We start from the raw sequence: 27,144 nt of genomic DNA, 5'->3' as shown, positions 1-27,144 counted from the left end.
ACAAAACTCATGCAATGCAACCAAAACAAAACAAAATTGTAATCATCCCTTCACAATTTTTATCTAGATAACTTTGCTTTTCAAGAACTATGGTGGTGGCCTATTGAACCAAATTCAAAGCCCTGGGTCCAGTATTTAATATTTCTTTAAACCAAATTTCTTTTCTTTTTTTTTTTAAAGATTTTATTTATTTATTTGACAGAGAGAGAGACAGCCAGCGAGAGAGGGAAGACAAGCAGGAGGAGTGGGAGAGGAAGAAGCAGGCTCCTAGCAGAGGAGCCTGACGTGGGGCTAGATCCCAGAACGCCGGGATCACACCCTGAGCCAAAGGCAGGCGCTTAACAACTGTGCCACCCAGGCGCCCCTAAACCAAATTTCTCTTGAATTCCCGTTTTGATTTCTCCATATTGACCAAGTTAGTCTTTTTCACCATCCTGACATACAATTTGAAGACTCTCACTTCTTTGTCAACATTCCTATCATTTCTTTCCATCTGGAATGCTCTACCTCTTCTATTTCCCTCAGTCATTATCCTAGCTCAAAATGGTCATAATCAAGCTTTTCCCTAAATTTTAATTTCTGTTTTAGTTCCTATCTACTCAGTGCTGTAAAATAGTCTGTCATACTGTCTTGAATTTGTCTGTTTTCTATTATTCCCTGTGCATTTTATCTACCTAATCATCAACCAATAAATATATATACATCAGTATAATTGAAAGGAAGTACATTAACTCTTCTGTTTCTTTTGTTTTCTCTAAAGCAGTTGGCACACTGGCATGCACACAGCAGGAATTGAATAAATATTGGTTGAATGAACAGATGAGAAAATTGCAAAACTTATTTGAAATCAGTTTATTTAACTTAAATACTTAATTTTTATTATACAAAATATATGTTAACTATGGAAAAAACTAAAAAAGAAAGGCCTAGAAAATACAAATATTCAAAAAAGAAAAGTAATTTTAGAAACCTCTGTATAATTCCATTACCCAGAGATAATTAATGTTTTTTTACTGTTTTTTGTTTGTTTGTTTGTTTTGTTTGAGAGAGAGAGAGACAGAGAGCACACTCGAGGGGGAGGAGGGGCAGAGGGAGATGGAGAGAGAGAATCCTCAAGCAGACTCCCTGCTGAGCGTGGAGCCTGACATGGAGCTTGATTCCAGGACCTTAAGATCACAACCTGAACCGAAATGAAGAGTCAGATGCTTAACTAATGAGCCACCCAGACACCCCTTTTTACTGCTGTCATTGTTTTTTTAAAGATTTTGTTTTTTAAGTAATCTCTGCACCTAACGTAGGGCTCAAACTCACAACCCTAAGATCAAGAGTGGCATGCTCTACCAACTGAGCCAGCCAGGCACCTTCCTGCACTCCCTGAGACAATTACTATTAATCTCAGTTTTACATGTAACCAATCATACTTTTTCTATGCATGCATAATAATTGATTTAAAGTGATGACTGTTTTGTAATATGAAATACTTCTCAAGTTATGTACCTTTAAAGTATACTTTTAAAGGTCAAATGGACAAACTATCTAGGTCTACGAGCACAGCGTCACATACAGAAGTATACCAGTCACCTGAAGTAGACTTACTGTTTCTGATTCCCAGCTCAGAGATCCTCCCACCAAATCCTACTTCTTCTCAATAACCCTAATGCATATTCTACTTGACATGCTGTCCTTTATGTAACAACTCAAGGATTAAGAAATTCTGAGAGAGCCCTAAGGAAGAAGGTGGGTATTAATTGTTCCATTGTCTCTCCTTTGTTGAGAACCTGAGTGATTCCACCACAAGAGGTATTTATATACTCATTAGTTTTAGAAGTTTGAAAAAAAAAAAAACCAAAAAAACTATTCCTGGCACTAAAGGTGTATAATCAAATGGAGCAACATCACTTACTGACCTCATTCTCTTTTTTGGAGGGGAAGGGCAGAGGGAGAGAGAGAATCTTGAGCAGTCTCCATGACCAGCACAGAGCTTGGATGAGGGGCTTGATCTCACAGTCCTGAGATCATAACCCGAGCCAAAAACAAGAGCTGGATGCTTAACTGACAACTATCTAGGCACCCCTACTGGGCTCATTCTTGTTGTGCAGGCAGTAAGGATAGAACTTTTAGGAGGGAAGCAGACATTTTGTGTATATATATCCCCTTTTCAGGAAGGATAAGCTCAATAGCAGAAGAAACTCTAGGAAACTTTCTGAATAATTTTCTTAGGCTGTGTGGTGTGGTAGTCTAGCTGCAGGCATAACTCCTTATTTTTTTAAATATGCCCACTTCCTAGATGTTGCTAGACATCTTGCAGGTGTATTCAACTATAGCTCAAATAAGTAGTACCCTTCAGTCTAGTTGCAATTTTTGATTTCTCAATTAAATTAATATGTTCCCGGTACTTCCTTGAGGACAGACAGTAGATTAGAAAGCTACACATCTGTAACACTGTTTGTTAACGGCGGGGGTGGGGAGTGGGGGGGAGGAAACAATCTAAATATTCAACACTAAAGACTGGATAAATCATGTAAACAGAATACTATGAAGTAGTAAACAAGAATGACAGAGCTCTTAATATGCTAACATGAAATATCTCTAGAATAAATCAGGTGAGAAAAGCAAGATACAGAAGTGCATATAGTAGTATGCTGCTATCTGTGTTTAAAGGGAAAAAATAAATTGACGTACGAAAGTGCTTGTATTTAAAAATCTCTAGAAAGCTATTTTCTTTCTTTCTTTCTTTCTTTCTTTCTTTCTTTCTTTCTTTCTTTCTTCTTTTTTTTATTGGAGAGACAATGCACATGTGTGTGTACACAGGAGCAGAGGGGAGAGGGGAAAAGGATAAAGGGGGTGGGTGGGGAGGGGGAGAGGGAGAGAGGATCTTAAGCAGGCTCCATGGCCAGCACAGAGCCTGACGTGCGGCTCGATCCGACAACCCTGAGATTATGACCTGAGCCAAAATCAAGAGTTGGATGCTTAACCAATGGAGCCATCCAGGTGCCCCTCCAGAAGAATATTTTAAAACCTAATAAGATAGTTTGGGCAACTCTTTCTGCCCACAGGTCCTGTCCCCATGCTTTAATAAAACCACCCTAAGTAAGTAAATAAATAAATAAGACCTAATAAGATGGTTTGCTTATGAGAGGGGATCTGAGTATATAATGGGCAAAGTAAAATGACTCCTTTCCTTGTGTTTTCAAAATTATTTTTGAAATTCAAACCATGTGAATATATTAACTATTCAGATTTCTTAATGTGAAATTACACAGTCCAAGAAATTAATAATATAGTTGGAAAAACCAGAAAATCTTTTAAATTGTTTCCAGTTGTTATAAAAGAGAAAGATACTAAATTTGGCGGCAGTCAGGGATAATTCTACCTCAAGTGCTAATTAGCAGGTCTATAAGAAAGATATAATGATTGGATTACTATATCAGTTTATCTAATTGATGAAGTTCCTCCGCCTTTGAGGGTACCAAGGGATCAATGTGATAGAGTGGAAAGAGCATGGGTTTTGAAATCAGGCGGAAATAATCAAATCCTAGCCTTTCCATATATTGGTCTTATAAGCTTGGGTAAGTTATTTAACCTTTTTGGAGTCTGAACTTCCTCATCAGAAAATGGGTGAAATCTTGATAAGCTTATTATAAAGGTTAAATGACATAACATCCAAGTGCAACATATTTTTTTGGTTTACTTCTTTCCTTACATAGGCTGAACTGAGATGCACTGACTCGCAGAAATTAACGTCTTGAGAAAATGTATGTTGCACATGAAAGAACTACAGCTAAAGTAGTTAAAGTAGCTTAAGTCCCTGTATCTACAATTTTATTTGTCAATCTCATAATTCTTACAAAAATGAAGATTTTTATTACCTCAGAAGTTTTAAAAATCTTTGGGTTATACAGTTTCTCCTTTTGTCTTTTCCTTCGATGTCTGAAAGATGGTCAAAAGGAAGAGTGCTTTGAAATACACTAAAACTACACCTTAATCAATACTCCTGCTGGTTTTTTGGAGGAAAACATTTTATTCTAATGCTCACTTCTAACAAATATATGTATTTCCTAAAAGTGGGATTTTGCTCTCTACTGCTTACTTAGCATTTGAAAAATCAGTGTATTTTTTAGTAGCAAATACCATCTTAACATATGATGTATCAAAACCAACATTACCCAATAAATCACATTAAATTTATTGATATTTTAGATTGAATACTTTGGGTGTGATTTGATATATTCACCAAATGTATTACTTGATAGAGTGATGATTTCTCAGTTAGTTTTCACTTTTGTAACACCACATGATATGGTATGTATTGAAATATTAAATTCATGTTTAATACAGTCTCAACAATAGCAGTCACCAAACTCTAGAGGATTGGGAGTTACTAAATCCTAAAATGATTACTCAATTGTTGTCAAACTCCTGGCAACAAGTGTCTCAGGTAAAGATCCAGATGAAACAAAGATTATTGCTCAATCATATTTTCCTGGCTAACCTCAGGGTTGATTGCTAGGCACTGAGTAAAGAGTGTATATTTCTCTCTCAAATATATTGGGAAAAATCCATATGCCCAGATTACCTTTCTCTCTGTTCTTGAGATTCATTATATTTGTTCAAAGAATTTAATAAGTTTGTTCAGGGAGTTGCATCAGAAATTATTTTTGTATTAATGGTAGGAATGACAAGCAGTTCCTTTGTAATGCTGCACCAGTCAATACCTGTTTTTGCCTAGGGATGTATCCATACCAATTCTGGATAATCCAGCTTTGAAGTGGGTTGGGCAGAGCTGGGTTTCTTTCGTTGGTACTATTAGTTTGGGTTGTGACCTCGTCACAAATGCCTTCAGAATTTAAACAGCACTGAGGATACAGGCTAATTAAGTTCCATAGATTCTAACTAAAGACAGTACAAAGGGCATTTATATCAAAATAGTTTTGTAGAAAAGGTACAAGAATTTTTTTCCATTTCCTACAACTTATTATCTAGAAAGAACCTAACATTCTGCTTATAGAAAACACTCCTATTTTGGTATGTGAAATGCCAAATTCAGAAATTACCACTCCAAAGAAATGTTCACATCTTCAAAATGTTCTTTAAGCTTGGCAGAATCCATTTTTTAAAAATTTATATATATATATATATATATTTAATATTTATTTATTTTAGAGTGAGAGAGCGCCAACGAGTGGGGGAGGGGCAGTGGAAGAAGGAGAGATTATCTCAAGTCGACTTTAGGCTCAGTGGGAGCCTGACCCCGGCTGGATCTCACCACCCATGAGATCATGACCTGAACCAAAATCAGCAAGTTGGTCGCCTAACCGTCTGAGCCACCCAGGAGCCCCCAAATCGTTATAATCTTTACAGAATTTTCAGATTACAGTTCAAGGTAGGTGAAATATTAAAAATTGCACAACCAAGATATACAAAAACATTTGTTAGAGTTGCAAGAGAGGAGATGTGCCAAATCTTATGCTTTTAGCCAACCTAAGTCATATGGACATTCTCTGGGTCAAAGGGCATTTGTCATACAAACTTCCGTAAACTCCTTTCTGGTGATCTTTGATCATAGGATTAGTTGAAGCGTGAATATTTTAAAATACCTCTTCATTGGCAAAAGAGATAGAGGGATAGAGAAAGAGATAATAGAAGTAGAGACGGATCCTTAAAAGTGGGAAAGACACCTCCGCACGTCGCCCCTCCCCCCGCCCCCCAACTCTGGCCGCCCGCCTTAGCTAGCGTGTTTTGCATCACCGAGATCTGACAAGAATTAGTTTGGCTGGCAGGACCTACGGGCAGGTGGAAGACTCCTGAAGAAAGAGTAACTAACCAAAATGGGTCTTTAAGTTTGGCACTTTGCTAACCGCCTTATGTTAGTTATCTAATGTATTCATAACAACAACAACGCAATGAGGGACTTACTGATATCAGTCCCATTTTACAGATGAACGAACTGAAAGTCATAGAGATTCAACACAAAACGCCAGTAGGTCACACAGCAAATAAGTGGCGGCACCAGAATTCTTAACAGCTCCAGAGCACACACTCTTAACACCGCTTTCAGCCCTAGGTCTGATTTCCTCGAGCTGTTCCGCGGCCTTCCCACCTTCCTTGGTGGGACAGTTCCCAGTACTGAGGCATGGCGCTGTCCAGCCCTCAGGCCCGCCGCCTTCCACAAGCAAGAGAACGCCGCCCCGCGGGGCCATCCCGCCCGCAGGTTGTAGAACAGCCGCGCCCAGCCACGTCCCAGCACGCAGGCTGGCCGAATCGCCTCGGGGCGGCCGTCCCAAGCAGCCCCCTTGGTCCCCTCAGCTTCGCGCGCTGGGCTCCACTCGGAAAGCCTGGAGGCGCCAAGCAAGAAGAGCCCTGCCTCCTCGCCTGTTCCGGCCCCCTACACCCGCCCAAAGAGCCAGAGGCATGGGTTACACAATCTCACCTGTCCCAGAGGTGGCGACCGCTCTAGTGACTGACGTCCGGCTCCTCCAACCACGGGCTGTGAGGAAGGTGGAGACTAGATGAGACTGATTGCTTCTTTCCTCCAATCCCGGTGCAGCAACTCTCCGGCCGCAGTCTCCGCGTCTGGCGGAGAGCGACAGGTGGGAGCTTCGTAACCTCCGTGCCTCGTGCATCCTTGACATATAAGCCCCACCAAACTCAGGGTGAATTCTACTCCAAATCTTACCAATGCTTGCGGGTCGTCACCTCTGCCGTCATTTTAATCAGAAGTGGAAATTCCCCAACCCTTTCCCGTCACCTCAGATGGGGGCGGGATGAATGGTACTATTGCGGGCCAATTGTACCACGCGACGTCCTGTGACAAAGTGATCGACACTTTGTGGCGCCTATGAAGCCTTCCATTGTCAGGGGTCACTATGACTGACCACAAGGCGAACTAATCCACTTTAAGGTCGTGACGCGATAGTTAGAGAGGTTGACCAATAGACGTAGAAAAAGACCGGAAGTCGGCGCGTGGGGACTAGGAGGCGGGTGTTCGCAACCGCCTAGGCCTGCGCGGGTCAACGCAGCTTGGGGGCCGCGAGCCAGCAAGCGGCGCGTGACGAAGAGTCTGAGCGACGGGTCCCCTTGGCCAATGATCTGCAGCCGCTGGGGAGCTGCAGCCAGTGGCGAGTGTGGGGGGCGGGAGGCAGCAGGTTAGGCAGTGAGAAGTTAGTGGCGCTGCTGGGACGGGGGGAAGGAGAAGCTTCTTCCTCCTGCTGTTCCTCTCTTTCCCGGGATCCGCGGCGGCGGTGGCTGCGAGTGACTCGGCAGCGTCTCCGGCTCCGCGTGCGAACCATGCTGACCGATGGCGGAGGCGGCGGCACCTCCTTTGAGGAGGACCTGGACTCGGTGGCTCCGCGATCCGCCCCAGCCGGGGCCTCGGAGCCGCCTCCGCCGGGAGGGGTCGGGCTGGGGATTCGCACCGTGAGACTCTTTGGGGAGGCCGGGCCCGCGCCGGGAGTCGGTGGCGGCGGCAGCGGAGCGGCCGGAGGGGACGCGGCGCTGGATTTCAAGTTGGCGGCTGCAGTGCTGAGGACCGGGGGTGGAGGTGGTGCCTCTGGCAGCGACGAGGACGAGGTGTCCGAGGTACGCTTCCAGGACCCCCGCCTCCCATTCAGTGTGAGGCATGAATTCGCTTTGGGCCGGCACAGGGCCCGGACCACCCTCTGGCTCCCCGGGCGGAGCCGTTCTCTGACAGCGATCGGCTCCATGGCGGCAGTGGCAGCGGTGCGGGCCTAGTGCGCCCTGAGCTTACTCGTCAGCCGGCGGCTCGAGCCGGACCGGTTCCCGTCACCATCCTTAGACCCACAATGGGGAGTCCTTTGGTCTCTAAGCTTCGCGCGGGAACAAGGACTCCTCTGGCTACCTCCCGCCCACCCCGCTTTGGAGATGGGGGGGCGGGGTCTTGCCAGAGTCCCTGCCCTTGGTACTGAGAGAGCGAGCGAGACATGGAGAGGGAGAGAGAGAGAGAGAGACTGAGACAGAGCCAGAGCTTGCTAGCTGAAAGAGCATTTCCACTATATGCCTGTCCCCAAAGTTGAGTTGTCTGTCATTTATTTGCCCTGTGCCTTACCTGTGTATGAAAGAAGCGTTCTTAATTTCCTTTTTTAGTTTGAGACAAGCTAGTATGAAGAAGCTCTCTGCTTTTACCCTGAGAAAGCACGTGAGTCTTGCACCTGGGACCTTTTGTGAAGTTACACAGGAAAAGGAAATTCCAGTGCATCTTTGAACTTCAGAATAGCTGGATAGCTGAAGTCTGTATTTTTTAAGGCTTGGAGAAGGTGAAACACTGAACAGCTTTTGCAGCAATTAATGATAGATCCTTCATTTCTTGTAACTCTTCAACTCTGAACTGTGCCTTTTTAGGTCTGAGCAACCTGGGATAGAAGGCATCGTCATCTTTTGGGCCCTAGGGGAAAGGGAGGTATATTATATATGTACTTTTATCTCTTGTCCATGGCTTGGATATAGTACTGTTCCATGATGGCTATTATTCTGAGTGCCCAGAGTATTCTATTTTGGTTCTAAGGTGCCTCGTTCATTCCCCTATGACCAATTATTTTAGCCTCTGATCTTGCTGTTAAAGTACAGAGATTTCTCTGTGTACGGCTATCCTGGCTGTTGTATTTGAGAGGAATAAGAAACTATTTGTGGGTTGCAGAATACAGTTAGTGCATTGTTTTACCATTCTACCATTGTCTTACCATGTCTGAACAGGGGTTCATTTAGTTTAAAACGTTAGTACATTTTCCTTCTGGCGTTTTGCTTTGGAAAAAATAGTGTGTGTGATGTAAGGAAGATAGTCCCTTGAATATCTGTATCTTTGAATTTCACTTTAAGAGAAGTAACTTCTAAGTCAAAGTGAGACAGGATTTTATTTGAGTAGGCAGTTATGGGGAGAGTCTCTGGAGTACCTCCACTCTTATGCTTATGGAAGACTTTCTTTCATCCTTTCAATGAAGATTGATGAGAGAGGAACCTAAAAGACATGTGCTTTTTACCTACAAAATAAAGTGGGAATACCTTTAGATTTTAAAGATTAGAGTCTTTTTTTTTTTTTTTAAGCTTGTAAGAGAGACTGAAAAGTTTTGCTTTGGTCTAAATGTAATATCCTTGGTTTTCTGCACCATTTTTACATAATTATCACAGGTAAAGTGAAAGATCACTAATTCACTTTTACATAAATAGTATTCTTAAGTTTTTTCAGAGGTAGAGTGCTAATGAACCTCCACAGTCATGAATTTCTAACTCTTTTGGCTCATGTATTATATCTGGGAAATGAGCTTTTGAAATAACCATTTCTGTGAGGCTTGTGTACACACACACACACACACACACACACGCATACATACACACACACAGTCTCTCTTTCTCTCTTTCTCTAGCTTACTGTATTTCATTTGAATTCCCCATACCATGTGATTAAAGCTGTGAGCAAAATCCACACCTTTTTGGTTTTTTGATGTTTATTGTGTAAATTATTTATTGATGATTCTTGTACCCATTTAGGTCAGTGGTAGGACTCCTTAGTTTCCCATTACTTAAGTTTTCTGTGCTAAAAAGGATTTAGGTATTAAGTTTATATGGGTGAGTCTCATTTTTGGAATGAATGTGTCTGGGATACCCAGAGACTTTATCATAGTCTAAGGTGATACTCAGAGTGCATTTAGATTCTTTCTTAACCTGTAGAAAAAGGAAAGTTTGTTTTTATGTCCTCTTTCTCCCATATCACGCAGAGAAGAAATTCCTGGAGTATCTAGTCTTTGCTGTACAGTATGAGTGGTAGAGTATAGCCTGTGTGTGAGTGAAAGGACCTGTTTTGCCCAAGCAGATTTCTTTCTTTTTTTTCTTTTCTCTTTTGAAGGATTAGCTGTCTTCTCCCCTATCATTGCCTTTGAATTTCTAGTATGAAGAGATCATAATGTTGTTCAAAAAACACTCACCCAGTTGGCATTTGATGAATAATACTAAATTCTTTATTTTTGTCTTCCCTTGATGTTTTAGAACGAAGTATTTAGAATCTAGACATCCAGAAAGATAATGAGTTATTTTATAGTTTGAGAGTGAAATTTGTCTTGTTCCCCAAATGAGGCAGGATTCGGTGAGAAATAAGTAAGAAATGTGGAGGCCTAGTTTATTTGCCCTGGAGTTAGTTGAGTCTTATACATTTGGGTTTACAGAGGCATAGATACTCTAAGGACCGCTTTTTTGTTCATTATGAAAGCCAATAGCTAAGAAAAAGCAAGCTGTTTTCCCTTGCTGGCTTAGTCAAAAGACCTTTTAGTTTAAGGAATGGCCTTGGGTCTTTTTGTGAATTTTTTATTAGAATTATGGTAGCTTAGAGAATGCCACCATTTGGCATCTTTGGTTCTTGTTCTTTTAAACATTGGTAAATATCTGTTTTGTATTTCTTCAGGCATGGCAAGAATGTTCCTTAGCTGTCCAAGGCCTTGAATAGAAATCAGAACTTGCATTGGATCCTATTGAAACATACCATTGTTTAGAATGGAGATCAGGTTGAAAATTCTTTAAAAAATAATTTTTAAATGTTGATTTTAGATTTGTAGTCTTTTTTAAGCAAGTAAGAAAGAAGAAAATACCTAAAGAAAAGACTTCTGTGAGGTTTATGAGTTAATTTTTCTGTCATAAGAATATATACACATATATGCATGATATTCTCCTTTTAATTTTTTTTTAAGATTTTATTTATTTATTTGAGAGAGAGTGAGAGGGTGAGAGAGACAGGGAGAGGGAGAGCACGAGCTGGGGGGTAGGACCAGAGGGAGAGGGAGAAGCGGGCTCCCTGCAGAGCAGGGAGGCCGAGGCGACACAGGGCTCGATCCCAGGACCCCAGGATCATGACAGGAGCGGAAGGCAGATGCTCAACTAACGGAGCCACGCAGGTGCCCCCTCCTTTTAAAATTATAAAAGTCATAGTGTCATGTTGAAAAATTCAACAGTGTAGGTAGTAGATATAAGGTGCAAACGAAAAGTCCTTCTCATCCCCACTGACCCTTCAAATCCCATTCTTCAGTGATAACCAGTATTACAATTTTTTTCAGTAAATTTTCTAGGCCTATATAAGCCTATGTATGTGTGTTTATTTGTTTATATACACACACTTTAAAGACGGATACCCAATTACACAGTATAGCTTTATATCATAGAAGTTTTTTTCTTATCTTGAGGCAGGTGCCTTATTTATAATTAGGTAGAAGCACACACATACCGTATACAGCAATTTATAGCAAATTATAGCAAAAAGCTTTGTAGGGAATTTTTTTTCCTTGAAAATTATTTTTAGAGGCAAAAGTACAGCCATACAGAATTTCCATTTTGATTTTCTCTCGTTGAAGAGGAGATGTATCATTTGCTTTAGAGTTACGTAAAATCTATAATCTAGAGCGAGATTTCTCAACAGCAACATACTGACATTTTAGTGCAGATAATTCTTATTGTTAGAGGCTGTCCTGTGCATTAGCAACATCCCTGGCCTTTACCCACTAGATGCCAGTAGAACCCATCCAGTTGTGAGAGCCATAAATGTCTCCAGACATTGCTAAATGTCTCCTGGGGACAAAATCACCCCTGGTTGAGAACCACCTGGTCTAGAGTCCATTCTTATCGGCCGGGATGGCAATTTTGTCATGAATACTTTGTATTCAAACTTTAGGTAAACAAGGTGAGTCACTGCTTTTAATAGCATCTCAAGGCTTATGCTCATAATCTGGACAAGAGAGAAATTGAAAGAGGGTACTGAAAGGTTTAATGCTATAAATTTTCTGTGGTAAATTTATCATTTTGAGTAACTGTCACTTAAAATACTATATTATTTTTGAAAAATTTATTGTCCATGAAAATAAATTTCTAAAAAACTTTTATGGGGACTTTGTTCAAGGTAGAGAGTGCTTTATTCCATAAATTACCAATACTAGTGATAAAATAGGAAATAATAACTTTGTACTCTAGTGAGCAAATTTTGGAGACATTGGAAACATTTACAGAAGGAAAAGCTACATGTTATTACTGTAACAATTTGTTATATTGCCTGAATATCGACCTTACACAAATTTCATTCAGTAAAGCTTTAAGCCTTTACATATAAAATGATGTATTGATAAGTATGGCTATATGAATGGTGGGTCAAACCAGAGTTGATTAGATTTGGATGGAGGAAAACCTTATTGTGAAACTTGAAGGATGTAGGATTTTCTTATGGTTATTATTTAGTACATTTCAATGGGTGATTACGTGTATACAGTTATGAGTCCAGTGACATAAAGGCAGATACAGTGAAAAATCTTGGACTAACCCCTCCCAAGTATCCTGGCCTCTACACTTTTAATGTCTTTTTTTTTCTTTCAGAATTTATGGAAATACAAATGTAGTTTTGTTTTCCCTAATATTTTACAAAAAATAACACTGTATATGTGATATTTCTAAGTGGTAAATTTGAGAAGAATTTAAACTTTTTCTAATCAGAATGATAAAACATGTTAAGAACAAAGCATTGGAGATGAGTTTAAGCACATTCCTTCCTGAGCCTATGTGGTAGTTATGTGATAATGTACTAGATAACCTCTGGAAACCAATTCTGGCCTTCTGATTCAATGATAGAGTAGGTATATAAAATATTTTGCTTTAAAGAGAAAGCAAAGCAGTTTTTGAAAAGTATTAGTCTTGAATTGGCAAGTAAAAAGAAAATAAATGAGTCTACCTTTTTTTTGTTTTTTGCCAAATTTACCTTCCTACATACGTAACCAAAGGTATAAGAAATAAAATCAATTCCCTTTTTTTACCCATTATAAATTAACAATTTCTTTTTTTTTTTTAAGATTATTTATTTATTTGATAGAGAGCAAGCAAGCATGAGCAGGGGGAGGGGCAGAGGGAGAGAGACAAGTAGACTCCCCCTGAGCGAGGAGCACTATATGGGGCTCTATCCCAGGACTCTGAGATCATGACCTGAGCTGAAGGCAGATGCTTATCCAGCCGAGCCACCCAAGTGCCCCTATTTCAATATATCTATCTATCTTGAACTTCATAGTTTTCTGTTGCTTGTCTATAAAGTCATAGAATCTTGGTGATAATCCCATCTCATCTCATTTTTAGGTAACTGCTACCATTTATTGGATGCATATTATATGCCAGTACTGTACTAGATACTCTCATTATTTAATTGTTTCAACACCCCTTTGAGGTAGATATCTGCATTTTTTTTTAATTTTAAAGATTTTATTTTATTTATTTGACAGAGATAGAGACAGCCAGCGAGAGAGGGAACACAAGCAGGGGGAGTGGGAGAGGAAGAAGCAGGCTTCCAGTGGAAGAGCCTGATGGGGGGCTCGATCCCAGAACGCAGGGATCACGCCCTGAGCCAAAGGCAGATGCTTTAGGACTGAGCCACCCAGGCGCGCCATCGTATCTGCATTTTTATAGATGAATAAATGGTAGGCTCAGGGAAATGATGAATCCATCAAACAAAAAACAAAAAATTGGTTAAAATGTTACACATCTAGTAAGTAGTAAAGCTAGGATTTTAATCTAATGCTGAATCCAGAACCCATGCTATTATTTTGCTTCTTCAGATTAAGAAATAGGCAGTTTTGGGTTACAAAATACTGTTTCTCCAATAAATGCTTGCTTAGTCCCTGTAGAAGTTTTCATTAAAGTGAAATGAGAAACGTAAGGACAGTGTAGTGAACTTCTTGTAAAGCTATTTTTCCATACTTTTTCTATTTTAAGATAATGCTTTTCTTACTGTTATGAAATGAATTTTTAAAAATATCCATATTTGACAAAATACCAAATTAGAAACTTCATGTGGAGAAATACTTGAGCTAAGTGACTTGCCCAGGATAACACAGCTAATTTGTGGTAGAAAATAGGTCATCTGACTCCCATTCTAGTTATCTTACTTGTTCTGCTGTTTCTTTTCTGGTGCATTGTACCAATGAATTTAATTAGTTGCTTAAGACATGCCTATCTCAAACTAGCACATAATCCATAGTTGACCTTGTTGGAAAAGTTTTATATTATTTAATGAAATTGGTGACTGCTGTGTAGATCAGTATATTAAGAAGGCAGTTAAAAGTATACCATTGAGTATAGGAGGAGCACTATTCTAAGATAATTTTGTAATTGAACTTATTTGAAAAGTTCAATTCTTGTCATCATTCATCTTCAAGAATTAAGTAAATATTAAAACTACTGATATAGAAAGGCATATACCCAGCTTTGCACCTTTGCCAATATGGAAAGTGTTGGTTTTGTATATTGTTACACTCTAATTAATTTGTGGAAATTGAAATCTGTTTGCTGTTCTCTTGGTAGTTAATGATGGTGTGTAGTTCCCGTGAATGAAGATCATTTGCCTTGTGATGATTGACTGGCTTACCTTTCTTTGGCCAACTTTACCTAAACCAGGAAGAAAGTAAAGTTGTATATATAAAGCTGTATTTTACTTGCTAGACTGAAATTTAGCAGCTGTTTGCCAAAGAGCACATTTGATCTTCCTCCTTTACATACACTTCTGTTCTCATAAAGTTTTTCCCTTAGTGGATGTTTTCAGCAGTAGAAAGGGTGTTTGTTCTTGTTTTTGTTTTTTTAAGTAGATATCCCAGTGCATCCTGGCTGTTTGGTTTACCTGCATTAGTGTGCAATTTTGAAAAGAGAAAGGCAGGTATACCCCCAGGGATTTGCCTTAAGAACCAAAGAATTGTACAGGAGAGCAGTTTATTATAAAGTTGCCAAGGTAAGTTTGATTTGTTTAACAGTTCGTAATGAGGACAGTTAGATTGAGAACAAGTTTTGTTTTTGTTTTCGTGTGTGTGGTAAAGTACACAGAGACGAAATTGACCATTTTAACCATTTTTTTAGTTATCTTAGAATATATGTAAAATTTACCATTTTAACCATTTTAAAGGGTACACTTCAGTGGCATGAAGTACATTCACATTATTGTGCAACCATCCCCAGCAGCCATCTCCAGAGTGTTTTCATCTTCCCAAACAGATTCTGTATCCATCCCCAGCTACCCTTCCCCACACCCTAGCAACCACAATTCTACTTTCTTTCTCTATAAATTTAACTACTCTGGGTACGTCAAATAAGTGGAATCATACAGTGTTTCCCTTTTTGTGACTGCCTTGTTTCACTTAGCATTATGTCTTCAGGGTTCATCCATGTTGTAGCCTGTGTCAGAATTTAATTTCTTTTGTGGGGGGCGCCTGGGTGGCGCAGTCGTTAAGCGTCTGCCTTCGGCTCAGGGCGTGATCCCCGCGTTCTGGGATCGAGCCCCACATCAGGCTCCTCCGCTATAAGCCTGCTTCTTCCTCTCCCACTCCCCCTGCTTGTGTTCCCTCTTTCGCTGGCTGTCTCTATCTCTGTCGAATAAATAAATAAAATCTTTAAAAAAAAAATTTCATTTCTTTTGAAGGCTGAATACTATACCATTGTGTATATATACCACATTTTGTTTATCCGTTCATCTGTTGATGGACACTTGGATTGCTTTTACTTTTTGGCTGTTATGAATATGCTTCTTTGAACATGGGCGTACAGATACCTGTTCAAGTCCCTGCTTTCATTTCTTCTGGGTATGTATCTGGTAGTGGGATTGCAGGAGACAGTTTTCCATAGCAGCTATAATATTTTACATTCCCACCAGAACTGCACAAGGGTTCCAGTTGCCACACATTTTAGCCAATACTTGTTTTTTATTTTGTTTTTGTTTTTGATAATGGCCATGCTAATATGTGTGAAGTGGTATCTCATTGTGGTTTTAATTTGTATTTCCCTAATGAGTAGTGTTGTTGAGCATCTTTTTATGTGCCTTTGGCCATTTGTGTATCTTTTTTGGAGAAATGTTTATTCAAATCCTATCCCCATTTTCAGTTGGGTTTCTTTTTCATTGTTTAATTGTAGACGTTCTTTGGGTATTAATCCCTTATCGTGTGTATAATTTGCACCTATTTTTTTCTATTCCGTAAGTTGCCTTTTTACTCTGTTAATAGTGTCCTTTCATTCCTCAAAGTTTTTAATTTTGATGAAGTCCAATTTACCTATTTTTTCTTTTGTTGGTACTTTTGGTGTCATAAGCATGAAGGTATTGCCAAATCAGTGTCATGAAGATTTTCTCTAATGTTTTCTTCTAAGAATTTTACAGTTTTAGCTCTTAATTTAGGTCTTGGATCCATTTTGAGTTGATTTTTTGTATACAATGTAAGGTCAAGTGTCCAACTTCATTCTTTTGCATATGGATATCCATTTTTTCCAGCATGATTTGTTGAAAAGACTGTCATCTCCCAATTGATTGGTCTTGACATCCTCATTGAAAATCAATTGGCCGTATATTGGAGGGTTTATTTCTGGCTTGTCTGTTTTATTCCTTTGGTTTATATGTCTGTTTTATGCTGGCATCACTTTGTTTGATTACTGTAACTTTTCTAGTAAATTTTGAAATCGGGCAATGTTGGTCCTTCAAATTTGTTCTTCTTTTTCAAGATTGTTCTGGCTATTCAGGGTCCCTTGAAATTCCACATGAATTTTAGGATGAGTCTTTATATTTCTGCCAAAATTGCCCATGGGCTTTTGGTAGGAATTGCATTGAATCTGTAGATCTCTCTGAGTAAGAACAAGTTTTAATGCAAATTTTTTTTTTTTTTTAGATTTTATTTATTTATTTATTTGACAGACTGAGAGAGAGGGAGCACATAAGCAGGGGGAGCAGCAGAGGGAGAGGGAGAAGCAGGCTCTCCGCTGAGCAGAGAGCCCGATGTGGGGCTTGATTTCAGGATCCTGGGATCGTGACCTGAACCTAAGGCAGACACTTAACTGACTGAGTCACCCAGGCACCCCTGTTTTAATTTAATTAATTTATTTATTTTTAAAGATTTTAATTCATTTCAGAGAGAGAGAGAGCACAAGCTGGGGAGACAGGCAGAGGGAGAGGGAGAAGCAAGACTCCCTGCTGAGCAGGGAGCCCACTGTGGGGCTCGATCCCAGGACCCTGAGATCAGGACCTGAGCTGAAGGCAGACCGCTTAACCGACTGAGCCACCTAGGCGCCCTGAGGTTCCCCGGTTTTAATGCAAATCTTAATGTAATTGTTTTGGGGCACCTGGGTGACTCAGTTGGTTAAGTGTCCATTCCTTGATTTCAGCTTGAGTCATGATCTCAGGGTTGTGGGATTGAGCCCCACGTTGGTTCTTTGCTTGGCGTGGAGTCTGCTTGGGTTTCTCTCTCTCCCTCTGCCTCTGTCCCTCCTCCCCCCCAAAATAAATAGGTAAAATCTTTAAAGAAATCTTAATGTAATTGTTTTATCATATTAGATATTAGCAAATCAAAAGGTTTGAGTTTGACAAAATAATAAAAATCATCTATAGTAGGGAGAGGCTGTGTGAGCACTCAGTGGTGTTTTCCCTAAAGGCATTGAACCCAGTTAACATGGAATAGTGTAGATGAGTAGATGTTTCTGAATTATAATCCTCATTTTTCCCTGATTCATTCTCATATTAACTAACTTGTGATTGGTCACAGTGCTTCTTATATTGATTAAATGCTAAGAAGAATATGTTTTATCTTTTATATAACTAGCGGTGAGTTCAGTTTAAAAATAATTATCTCAGTATGGTATTAATGAAAATGAACCTTAGTATTTTCTTTAATGATATAGAATTGAAAAAATTTTCATGTAAGCATTTTATGAAATCTCAGTCAGAAAGTAAAGATTTGACCTTGTCAGTTGATACCTTGAGTGGTATACTTTGGAAGGACTTTCAGCTCTTACCAGCTTCTAATTGATTTTTTTCTCTGTTTACTTATTTTTCTGCTATATCTCTACATTTTTATTTTTGCCTCTTAAAAATTGTACAGTGGCTAAATTCAGTAACATAGGTGAAACAAACTATCATTATCAAAGAGCAATCCCAAAAGGGGCAATAGTCCAATTATATTGGATACATTATCTTTGTTACTTTTTATTTTAATGTAATTTCAAACTTACTCGAAAGTTGCAAGAATAGTACAGGGAACTCCCCCCATATATCCTTTAGCCAGACTCACCAGTTGTGTTCATATTGTCCTATTCTCTCTCTCTCCATAAACAAATAAAGGAATAATTTATTTTCTGAGTCATTTGAAAATAGGTTGCATACATCATGCGTCTCTACCCTTAAATTCTTCAGTATACATTCACTAAACATTCTCTTACATAACCACAGTGCAGTTATCAAAATAGGAAATTGAACAAATTTCCAAAGTACTTTTCAAATTCCAATTCCCAAAGTTTTAAAAATTGAAATGTAATCCACGTATCATAGGTTCACTCTTTATGTACAATTCAGTGATTTTTAATATATTTAAAAGTTGTGCAACTACCACCGTCTTTTGTAAACATTTTCATTACCCTCGCCCTAAACAAAACCTTGTACCCGTTAGCAGTCATTTCCTTTCCATCCTCCTGCCCTCACCCTGCATTCCCTGATAATCACTAATATGCCTTTGTCTCTGGATTTGCTTAGCATGGGCATTTCATATAAATGGAATCATGTGGTATGAGGTCTTTTGTATCTCACTTCTTTCACTTAGCATATTGTTGCCAAGGTTTCTACATGTTGTATCTTGTATCAGTACTCCATTGGAAAAATACTCCATTTTGTAGATATACCACATTTTGTTTATCATTTATTTCGATGCTGTGAACATTTGTGTAGAAGTTTTGCAGGAACATTTCTTTTCAGTTCTCATGGGTGTATACCTAAGGAGTGTTAATTGCTAGGCCCTATGATAACTAACTCCACGTTTGACTTTCTGAAGAACTGCCAAACTTTTCTTTGCAGCTGCGCCATTTTACATTATCATCAGCAATGTATGAGGGTTCCAACTTCTCTACAACCTTGGTAACTTTTTTATTTTTAATATAGCCATCCTGGTGGGTATGGTGGTATCTCATTGTGGTTTTGATTTGCATTTTCTCAATAACTAATGAAGTTGAGCATCTTTTTATGTGCTTATTTGTATATCTTTGGAGAAATGCCCATTCAGATCTTTTTCCCATTTCTTGATTGAGTTTTCTTGTTGAATTGTGGTTTTTATATATTCTGCGTACTAGTCCCATATCAGGTCCATAATTTGCAAATATTTTCTCATTCTATTGGTTTTCTTTTCACTCAGTTGTGTCCTTAACATTTTAAAATTTTGGGGAAGCTCAATTTTTATATTTACCTATTTTTTTTCTTTTGTTGCTTGTGCCTTTGGTGTCATGTCTGAGAAACTGTTGTGTAATCCGAGGTCATGAAGATTTATGCCTGCTTTCTTCTAAGAGTTTTGTAGTTTTAACTCTTACATTTATGTCTTAGATGCGTTTTGAGTTAATTTTTATATAATGTATAAGGTAGAGATCCCACCTCATTCTTTTGAATGTGAATAACCAATTTTCCAACACCCATATGTTGAAAAGACTATTTTTTTCTCCATTGAACTGTCTTGGCACCCTTATCAAAAGTCAATTGACTTGTAAATGTGAGGGTTTATTTCTGGAGGGTTTATTTCTGTTAAATTCAGTCTATCTAGATGTCTTATGCTCCTTCCATACTATCTTGATTACTGTAGCTTTTTGCAATAAGTTTGAAATTGGGAAGTTAAGTCCTCCAACTTTGTTCTTTTTCAAGATTGTTTTACCTATTCTGGGTTATTGGTTATGTTCTTCTCTTGATTGGGTCTTCAGAAGAGTTTAATAGGGAGTATGTAATATGCTGGAGAATTTGTGGTCACACACAAAAGACCCTCCCCCTCATTAATAATATTCTAACTCTTGAAATTTCTGCCCTTCTTATATACACTCTTGTTCGACTAGGGGGATAACTCATGTGATTTAAACCTGTGTTTGCCAGGCTATGAGAAGAGCAAGTTGTCACAATATTAGTTTTTGATTTTTTTTTTCATGTATCCTCTCCTTGACAGACCATGGGTATATGTTTGAGAGGAGATAAAACTGGGGTGGGAGGAGATGGTTGGTTTTCTGTAGTTGTAGTCTGAACACATCTGATGTGGACTATAGTCTGCATGAAGAATGTAAATGGAATTTTTTTTCAGGATAATAGACAAATGGATAAGTGGAATAAAATGTAAACCATAGTAATTAGAGTTTTTGCCTTTGATATCTTCTAACAACTACTTAAGACGTGTGAATCCAATATTTAAGTAACATACAATTTGCTTGACACCCAAGCTAGTGTTATCACCTATGTGATTAAATTGCAAAAACAAATCTTAGATGTCACTGCTCAAATGGTTGCAATTATATTAAATTGTTAGTTATTTTCACTCTATGAGCAGTGAGAGTCTATACTATACTTTAGTACCTGTTTCACTTAGGATTTGATAAAGAAAAGTTTATTTTCTTTTAGTTTAAAGAGAGCATTAATTAAGGCTATACTTAAATCAGGTGTGTGGATTTGATGTATTATTCCTTCCCCAACAAAATATAGAATAATATGATCATACAGTATCAAAGGTATTTTTCTATTGTGTATTATTATCTCCTTGTGGTTAATCTGTTACAATCATTTACTCATTCTCTAGAAAAGAAAATCAAAGTTTAGTTTAGGGTAGGACCTCTTCTTTATGAATTCATGTCATACAAAATAAAGTTGTCTTTCAGAAATTAGAGTCCTTGGCAGCCTGTTTGATTCTGATAGGTGTTGTAGAGTGGACTTGTTTATTTGACAATAATTTATATAGAGCCTACTATTTGAAGAAGCTCGTGCTAGGCTTTGGAATGACAAAGATGAAAAAATGTGGTCTCTGCCCTTAAAGATATCAGTCTTTTCACAAGCATGAACATTTCAGGGAACTTATGAAAACAAGGTAAATTATTTATTCAAATTATATTTGTCCTTCCAAACTCCTTTCACTTATTAACAAATTTTATTTGAGTGTGTTCAAGGCGTTGTGTACTTTAATTGCATTATCTCTTTTAATATTTTCATGGTCTTGTGACAATCCAAGATCCTAAATGCAAATGTATGGATCATTGTCCTGTGTAAGTTGGATGATCACTATAAAGGTTGATGTTTGGAGGTCTTACTTCAGGAGTTTGAAGAGTTTTTAAGGGGCAAGTTTAAAGGGGCAATGAGTAAAAATGAAAGGATACAAAGTCCATCAGCATTAGCTTGTCTTGTGTTCATATTTAAGCAAAACCACAGCTGCTCGATGATGTTCTGTAAACTCTCCAAGCATGTCCTGCTTCAGAGCCTTTGGCATTTGCAGCTTGTTCTCTCAGGAGCATTCTTCTCTTAAATATCCGTGTGGCTTCCATCTCCTCCTTTTAGCGGTCTGCCCAAAGGTCTTCCAGCTGCCTACTATACGTATGTTGCATAAACGCCTCAGGATCACCAGTTTTAATTCTGAACTCATCATTTCCCCTCACCCCAATTTTTTTTACCTCCATCTTTGTAAATTACATTGCCCTAAAAGTACTGAGTCAGAAACCTCACGTCTCACATTGGCTATTTCTTCTCACCGTACACATCTAAGCAGGCATCAAGTCCTGTAGGTTCTTTCTTAACATCTTGTTCATTTGTCCCTTTCTTAGGGGGTCTCTTTCCTTAATGCTTCTGCCATAAATAAAACCATCATCTTTCGTGACATTTATTTCAGTAATCCCTGGCTCTGTCTACCTTCAAGATTATACCCCTCTAATTCTTACTGTACTGTGCTATATTTCAGTAATCCCCAGTTCTGTCTACCTTCAAGATTATACCCCTCTAATTCTTACTCTACCATGCTATCAGAGTAAATTCTCTAATGTCAGTCCAGTCATATCACTCTTTTGACAAAAAGCCTTCTCATTTCTTAGATAAAGGATAGATCAGAAGGCTTGATGTGGCGTACAAGGCTATTTAGGATTTGGCTTCTATTTTTTAAACTCTATCCTTTTTTACCCTACTTTATTTGTTTTTTGTTTCTAGTCATACCAAATTTTTGTAGTTCTCTGAACATATCAGGGTATTATAGGCCCTGGTTTAATTTGCTTCTGCTGCTCTGGCTTCTAGAATCATAATAATAGCTATTATATGTTGAGTGCTTATTGTCCAGTGGGTTAAGTACTCACCTATATATTCTCAAATAAACTTTACAAGTGCCATATGAAGATTTTGATTTTAATCAAAAATCAAAATTGCAAAAACAGGGTGTCTGGGTGGCTCAGTCGGTTAAGTGTCTGCCTTTGGCTCAGGTCATGCTCCTGGAATCCCGGGATGAAGCCTGGCATCTGGCTCCCTGCTCAGTGGGGAGTTTGCCTTGACCTCTGCCCCTCACCCAGCTCATGCTCTCTCTTTCACTCTCTCTCTTAAATAAATAATTTTTTTAAAAAATGCAAAAACAATTAGTCCCAAATTACAGGTGAGGAAACTGAACCTTAGAGACGTTGTGTGATGTACACAAAGTTATCTATCTAGTAATGATGGAGTTGGGATTTTATTTTATTTTATTTTATTTTATTTTATTTTATTTTATTTTTTAAAGATTTATTTATTTGAGAGCAGGGTGGGGGTAAGGGGCAAAGGGAGAGGGAGAGAATCCCAAGCAGACTCCGCACTAAGCCTGGAGCCTGGGGTGGGGCTGGATCTCATAACCCTGAGATCATGACCTGAACCAAAATCAAGAGTTGGGTGCCTAACCAACTCAGCCACCCAGTTGCTCTGGAGTTGGTATTTTAATTCAGGTATCTTGGACTCTGAAGTTCATGTTTGTAAGTACTACTATACACTGCTGCTGCTGTCACTGATGTCCCCTCTTACCCATGCTGTTGGATACCTCTTGTTCCAGAGTTGTCATCTCTAACTCATGTCCTTTATTACTACTCCAGTTGGAATTTACCATTCCTTCTGTGTTCTCATGTTGTCTGTATATAGCTATTATAGCATCTGTAATACTTTATTGCATTTATTTGATTGTCTATTTAATTAGCAAGAGTCATGTCTTATTTATTTTTGTGCTCCCAGTATATAATAGAATGTTTGGCATATAGTAGGTGCCTAATAAATGTTGAATGAATATATCTGTAGTGCTTAATATGCTCATGTTACTTGTTAGCCTAAAATGAGTATGATGGATTCTATATTATTTTTGTGGAGTGGAGAGTAAGAGTATAGGAAGGCAAGGCAGACTGACCTTAATGATAGTAGTAGTGGTAATATTAATAAGAATAATAGCAACTAATATTTGTTGAGCAATTACCATGTGTTAAGCACAGTTGTGCAATTTTAGATACAGTATCTTGCTTACTCATCAATAACCCTGTGATATGCTTACTGCTGTCCTTATTTTATAGCTGAGGTAAATGAGGTTAAAGAGGTAAAACAAGTTAGCTAAGATCACACGATGAGAGATGAACTGGTATTCTAAGAGTCCTTGCTCTTAGTCATTATGCTTTCCTGTCCTTATTGGTATTGATTGGAGGTTTATGGGTTTTTGAGGCTCTTTTTAACTTACTAAAATCAAGTATTTCTTTGGAGTGTTGAATGCTTATTTTCTATTTGGGATAATGAGTAGAAGCCAGGACTCCTTTACCCATTTATTATGATAGAGAAAATATAAAGTTTATCCTTTCAACATTAAGATTTTCTTGGCTTTAATTGCCAGATACTTCATTCCTTGTGACTTTTCTAATAAGTATAAGTGATCAGTCTTCTTTCTAAAAAACCTACTGTGGCACAAATTTTTTGTAGATGTGTTGTAAATGTACATTAGAAATAATGTAAATGTGGGTGCCAGAAATTACTAGATGAAACTTGATTTGTCTTTTTAAGAACTCTGCCAAAGAGGTGTTAGTGGGTTTGATAATCTTGATTACACTTAATTTTATTTAAAGACGTTTTTTCCGGGGATTCCTGGGTCGCTCAGTCGGTTAAGTGTCTGCCTTCAGCTCAGGCCATGATCCTAGGATCCTGGGATTGAGTCCCGCATCAGGCTCCTTACTCAGTAGGGAGTCTGCTTCTCCCTCTGCCTGCTGCTTCCCCAGCTTGTGCTCTCTCTCTCTCTGACAAATAAATAACGTCTTAAAAAAAAAAAAAAGTTTTTTCCTGACATCGCTACTGTTGTTAGACTGAAGATTACCGTACTTACAGTTTTTCTGCTTACTTAGTTGATTAGTATTTGTTTTAGTTACACTCCATTGTTGAGAAGATTCACTTAATACAGCTTGGTGTGGTAAAAAGAGCTTTGGAGTCCAAAATATATGGCTTCAGGTCCTGTATGGTTATGTGATATTGGGCAAGTCACTTAAATTTTCTGAGTTTCAGTTACTTAAAATGAAAGTCAGTTAATTTACTTCATCGAGTAGTTAAGATGATTGAATGGGGGGGCTCCTGGGTGGCTCAGTCAGTTAAGCTTCTAACTCTTGGTTTCTGCTCAGGTCATGATCTCAGTGTTGTGAGATTGAGCCCCAAATTGGGCTCTGTGCTTAAGATTCTCTCTCTCTCCCTCTCCCTATACCCTCCCCTGCTCTCTCTCTCTCTCTCTAATTTTTTTTTAATGCGCTTAACTCATGGTAGCTTTTAAAAAAAAAAAAACTGCAGAGTTTTTATTTTTATATTTTTATTATTATTTAGTTAAGCAAACTCTTTGCCCAAGGTGGGGCTTGAACTCATGACTGTGAGATTAAGAGTTCCATGCTCTACCAATTCAGCCAGCCAAGCACCCCAAGTAGCAATTACTTTAAGGAAATCTTCCTTTCTCCCATCTTTAATTAGAAAAATTTTTTAAAAATAGATTCTGTATTAAAATTATACATTAGAAATTAAGTTTTTGTAGTTGAGCAAAGTGAAGTTAATTTTCTCTAGCTTTAACTTAGAATTAGGAAAAGCACACTGGTTCTCTTTTGTACTATGTGAAACTAATCAACTTTAGAAACCCCAAGTTACCATTACTGTTTTTTGAGAAAAGGATTGTGGGTCTGAAATTGGGAATACAATTTTCCTTGTAGAAAGAAACTTGAAAAGTTTTTATGTTAAGGAATACCATCTTTTCATTCCAGTATTCCGAGATGTTTTTGCTGATTTTATTGGGTCTTACATAATCAGCAAAACTCACTTCCTAAATTTATCGTTATTTGGTCCTAAATTGCAACTCACTACTTTCTCCCTTTAAATGCATCTTGGGGCATGTTTGTGGTAATACTACTGCCGAAACTTTTGGATACTGTGTTTTTTACAAAAAAAAAAATTGCTCTATCCTTCACTAATTATCCCTTGGAACACTGATCCATACTTTTTGCTCTTCCAAGTAAAGACCAATTGTAAACCACCTGCATTCTAAAATGGTATAAATGCTGATTCTGACTTAAATAGAGGGCTTGCTTGGAGTGGGTAAAAGTAAGACATACTGGTCTATCCAAATATAAACTGTACAAAAGAGAAGAGATATAGCAAATACATTTTTTAAAAATGTTTCAGATGTTTGCAGTGTTTTATTTAGCTTTCCATTTTAAATTGTCAAATCTCTTTTTAAAGAGAATTTTTTATAAATTTATTTATTTTTTAGTAATCTCTACACCCAACATGGGGCTTGAACTCACAACCCTGAGATGAAGAGCCGCACACTCCCTTGGCTGAGCCAGCCAGGCGCTCCTCAAATCTGAATCTCTTAAGGGAGCTTTATTTTTGAAAGTTTGTGAGAAGAGGTAATGTAAAACAGTTACCCTTCTTATAGCCCCAGTTGGAATTCATGGGACTGATGATTATTCTTAAAGGTTAGCAGAAACAAAATTTGTGGCTATTAATATTTTAGTCCCCAACTCAAAATACAAATTAATTTAACATATTTAAAATAAAAGTTTCATAATTCATTGTTAGGCTAAAAGGTGTTTTGTTTAAAACAATGTATTTTCAACTTAGTTTGAGAGCTTATAGTCTTTATTTGCTAATTGCATGATATGACCAAGTGACTGGAGAATATATAAACAAATATATATAACGTATATATTTTATGATCAAATATTCCTTTTTTACTAACTTATTTTCTCTAACTAGCAATTGCTGTTTCCAGAAATATACCTTATAGAAGGTAGCAATTGGCTATTGACAAATGTATAGGTGAGATTTTGTGGTTTACTTTTTTAAGACCTAAAACATATTAATATTGTTAATGTTTTAATTATAACACTGCTTACTTACACTTGATAGAAATTTTGTGTGGGTTTTTTTGTTGTTGTTGCTGTTTTTTACTGGAATTGAGTTTTGGCCAAAGCATAGCTTGGTTAATAAGTGATTTTTCTAACTAGATTTTGGCCAGGTAACTGACTCTGTTTTTTTTTTTTTTAAGGTGATAGTAGTTGAGTCTGTGGTTAATCTTCCTAGTAACTGTTGCCATCCAGTTGTTCGTTTCTGAAATGTCAATTGTGATAAAAAGATAGAAGAAAATTCTTGTTCCCCTTTTCCACCCTGCCCCTGCTTTGTTTAAATTCTAGTTGAAGCTACTATACTCATGTTTTTTTAAAGAAGGAAGGGTCAGAAAAGACTTTTCAGAGGAAAGACATAAAGTATTTTGCCTGTAGCATTTAGAAAAGATTACCTAGAAAAGAAAAACAGTTTTTTTGGGGCCAGATTCCCTCTCAACTTTTTTCTTCCACCTTTTGGTTTTGTAACTAATCAGGAGATAGAAAAAAAAAATCTGCAGTCTTAAAGACTTGAAATAAACTTTCTTGTCATTGGCAAAAACAGTGATACTATAGGTGAGTATTTATGTTTGCAGCTCAGTGTAGCTGCTGGATCGACAGTTATGTAATTATCATTGGGCCGTGGGGACATTTCTGTGATCCTCTAGCTTTGTGTAAGACACTTGGGGGCGTCTGTATTCATTTATATGATACAGACTAATTTAATTAGATATAACATTATTTTGGACTTACCCATTTCCTAGATGTGTTTTTTGGGGACTATATCACCAAGCCTTTTATGTTAAATACACAGAATTGGTCTAATTTAGTATTTCCGTGTCACTATAAATGGTTTCCATGTTGGCTGGTTGAGGTAATGCCATTGCAATCTGAATTACAAAAGTATGTATTTCAGCAGGTTTACCAGGTTAAGATATTTATGAACTGCCAAAACCAAACCCCCAAATATTCCCAAAGCAATAGGGGTAACTG

General features: G+C 38.0%; 1 protein-coding gene and 1 long non-coding RNA gene across 6 annotated transcripts in view; one reads left to right on the top strand and one right to left on the bottom strand.

Moving 5' to 3' along the window:
* LOC123790276 (uncharacterized) overlaps window positions 1-6,781 on the bottom strand; it is a 46,728-nt gene extending 39,947 nt beyond the window's left edge. Inside the window, exon 1 of the long non-coding RNA XR_006779044.2 lies at window positions 6,431-6,781. This is a non-coding gene — a long non-coding RNA (uncharacterized LOC123790276). The remainder of the gene's footprint in view (window positions 1-6,430) is intronic.
* Window positions 6,782-7,144: 363 nt separating this feature from the next.
* ANKHD1 (ankyrin repeat and KH domain containing 1) overlaps window positions 7,145-27,144 on the top strand; it is a 118,175-nt gene continuing 98,175 nt past the window's right edge. For all 5 annotated transcript variants that reach the window (XM_045794491.2, XM_045794492.2, XM_087862210.1 and 2 more), the window contains exon 1: window positions 7,145-7,578. In XM_045794491.2, the coding sequence (XP_045650447.2) occupies window positions 7,288-7,578 (291 nt within the window). In that variant the 5' untranslated portion in view covers window positions 7,145-7,287. The remainder of the gene's footprint in view (window positions 7,579-27,144) is intronic.

This window comes from Ursus americanus, chromosome 5 (genome assembly GCF_024610735.1).
Source record: "Ursus americanus isolate L20-20 chromosome 5, mUrsAme1.1.p, whole genome shotgun sequence".
Lineage (NCBI taxonomy): Eukaryota > Metazoa > Chordata > Mammalia > Carnivora > Ursidae > Ursus > Ursus americanus.
This window is presented reverse-complemented; position numbering and strand designations above follow the sequence as displayed.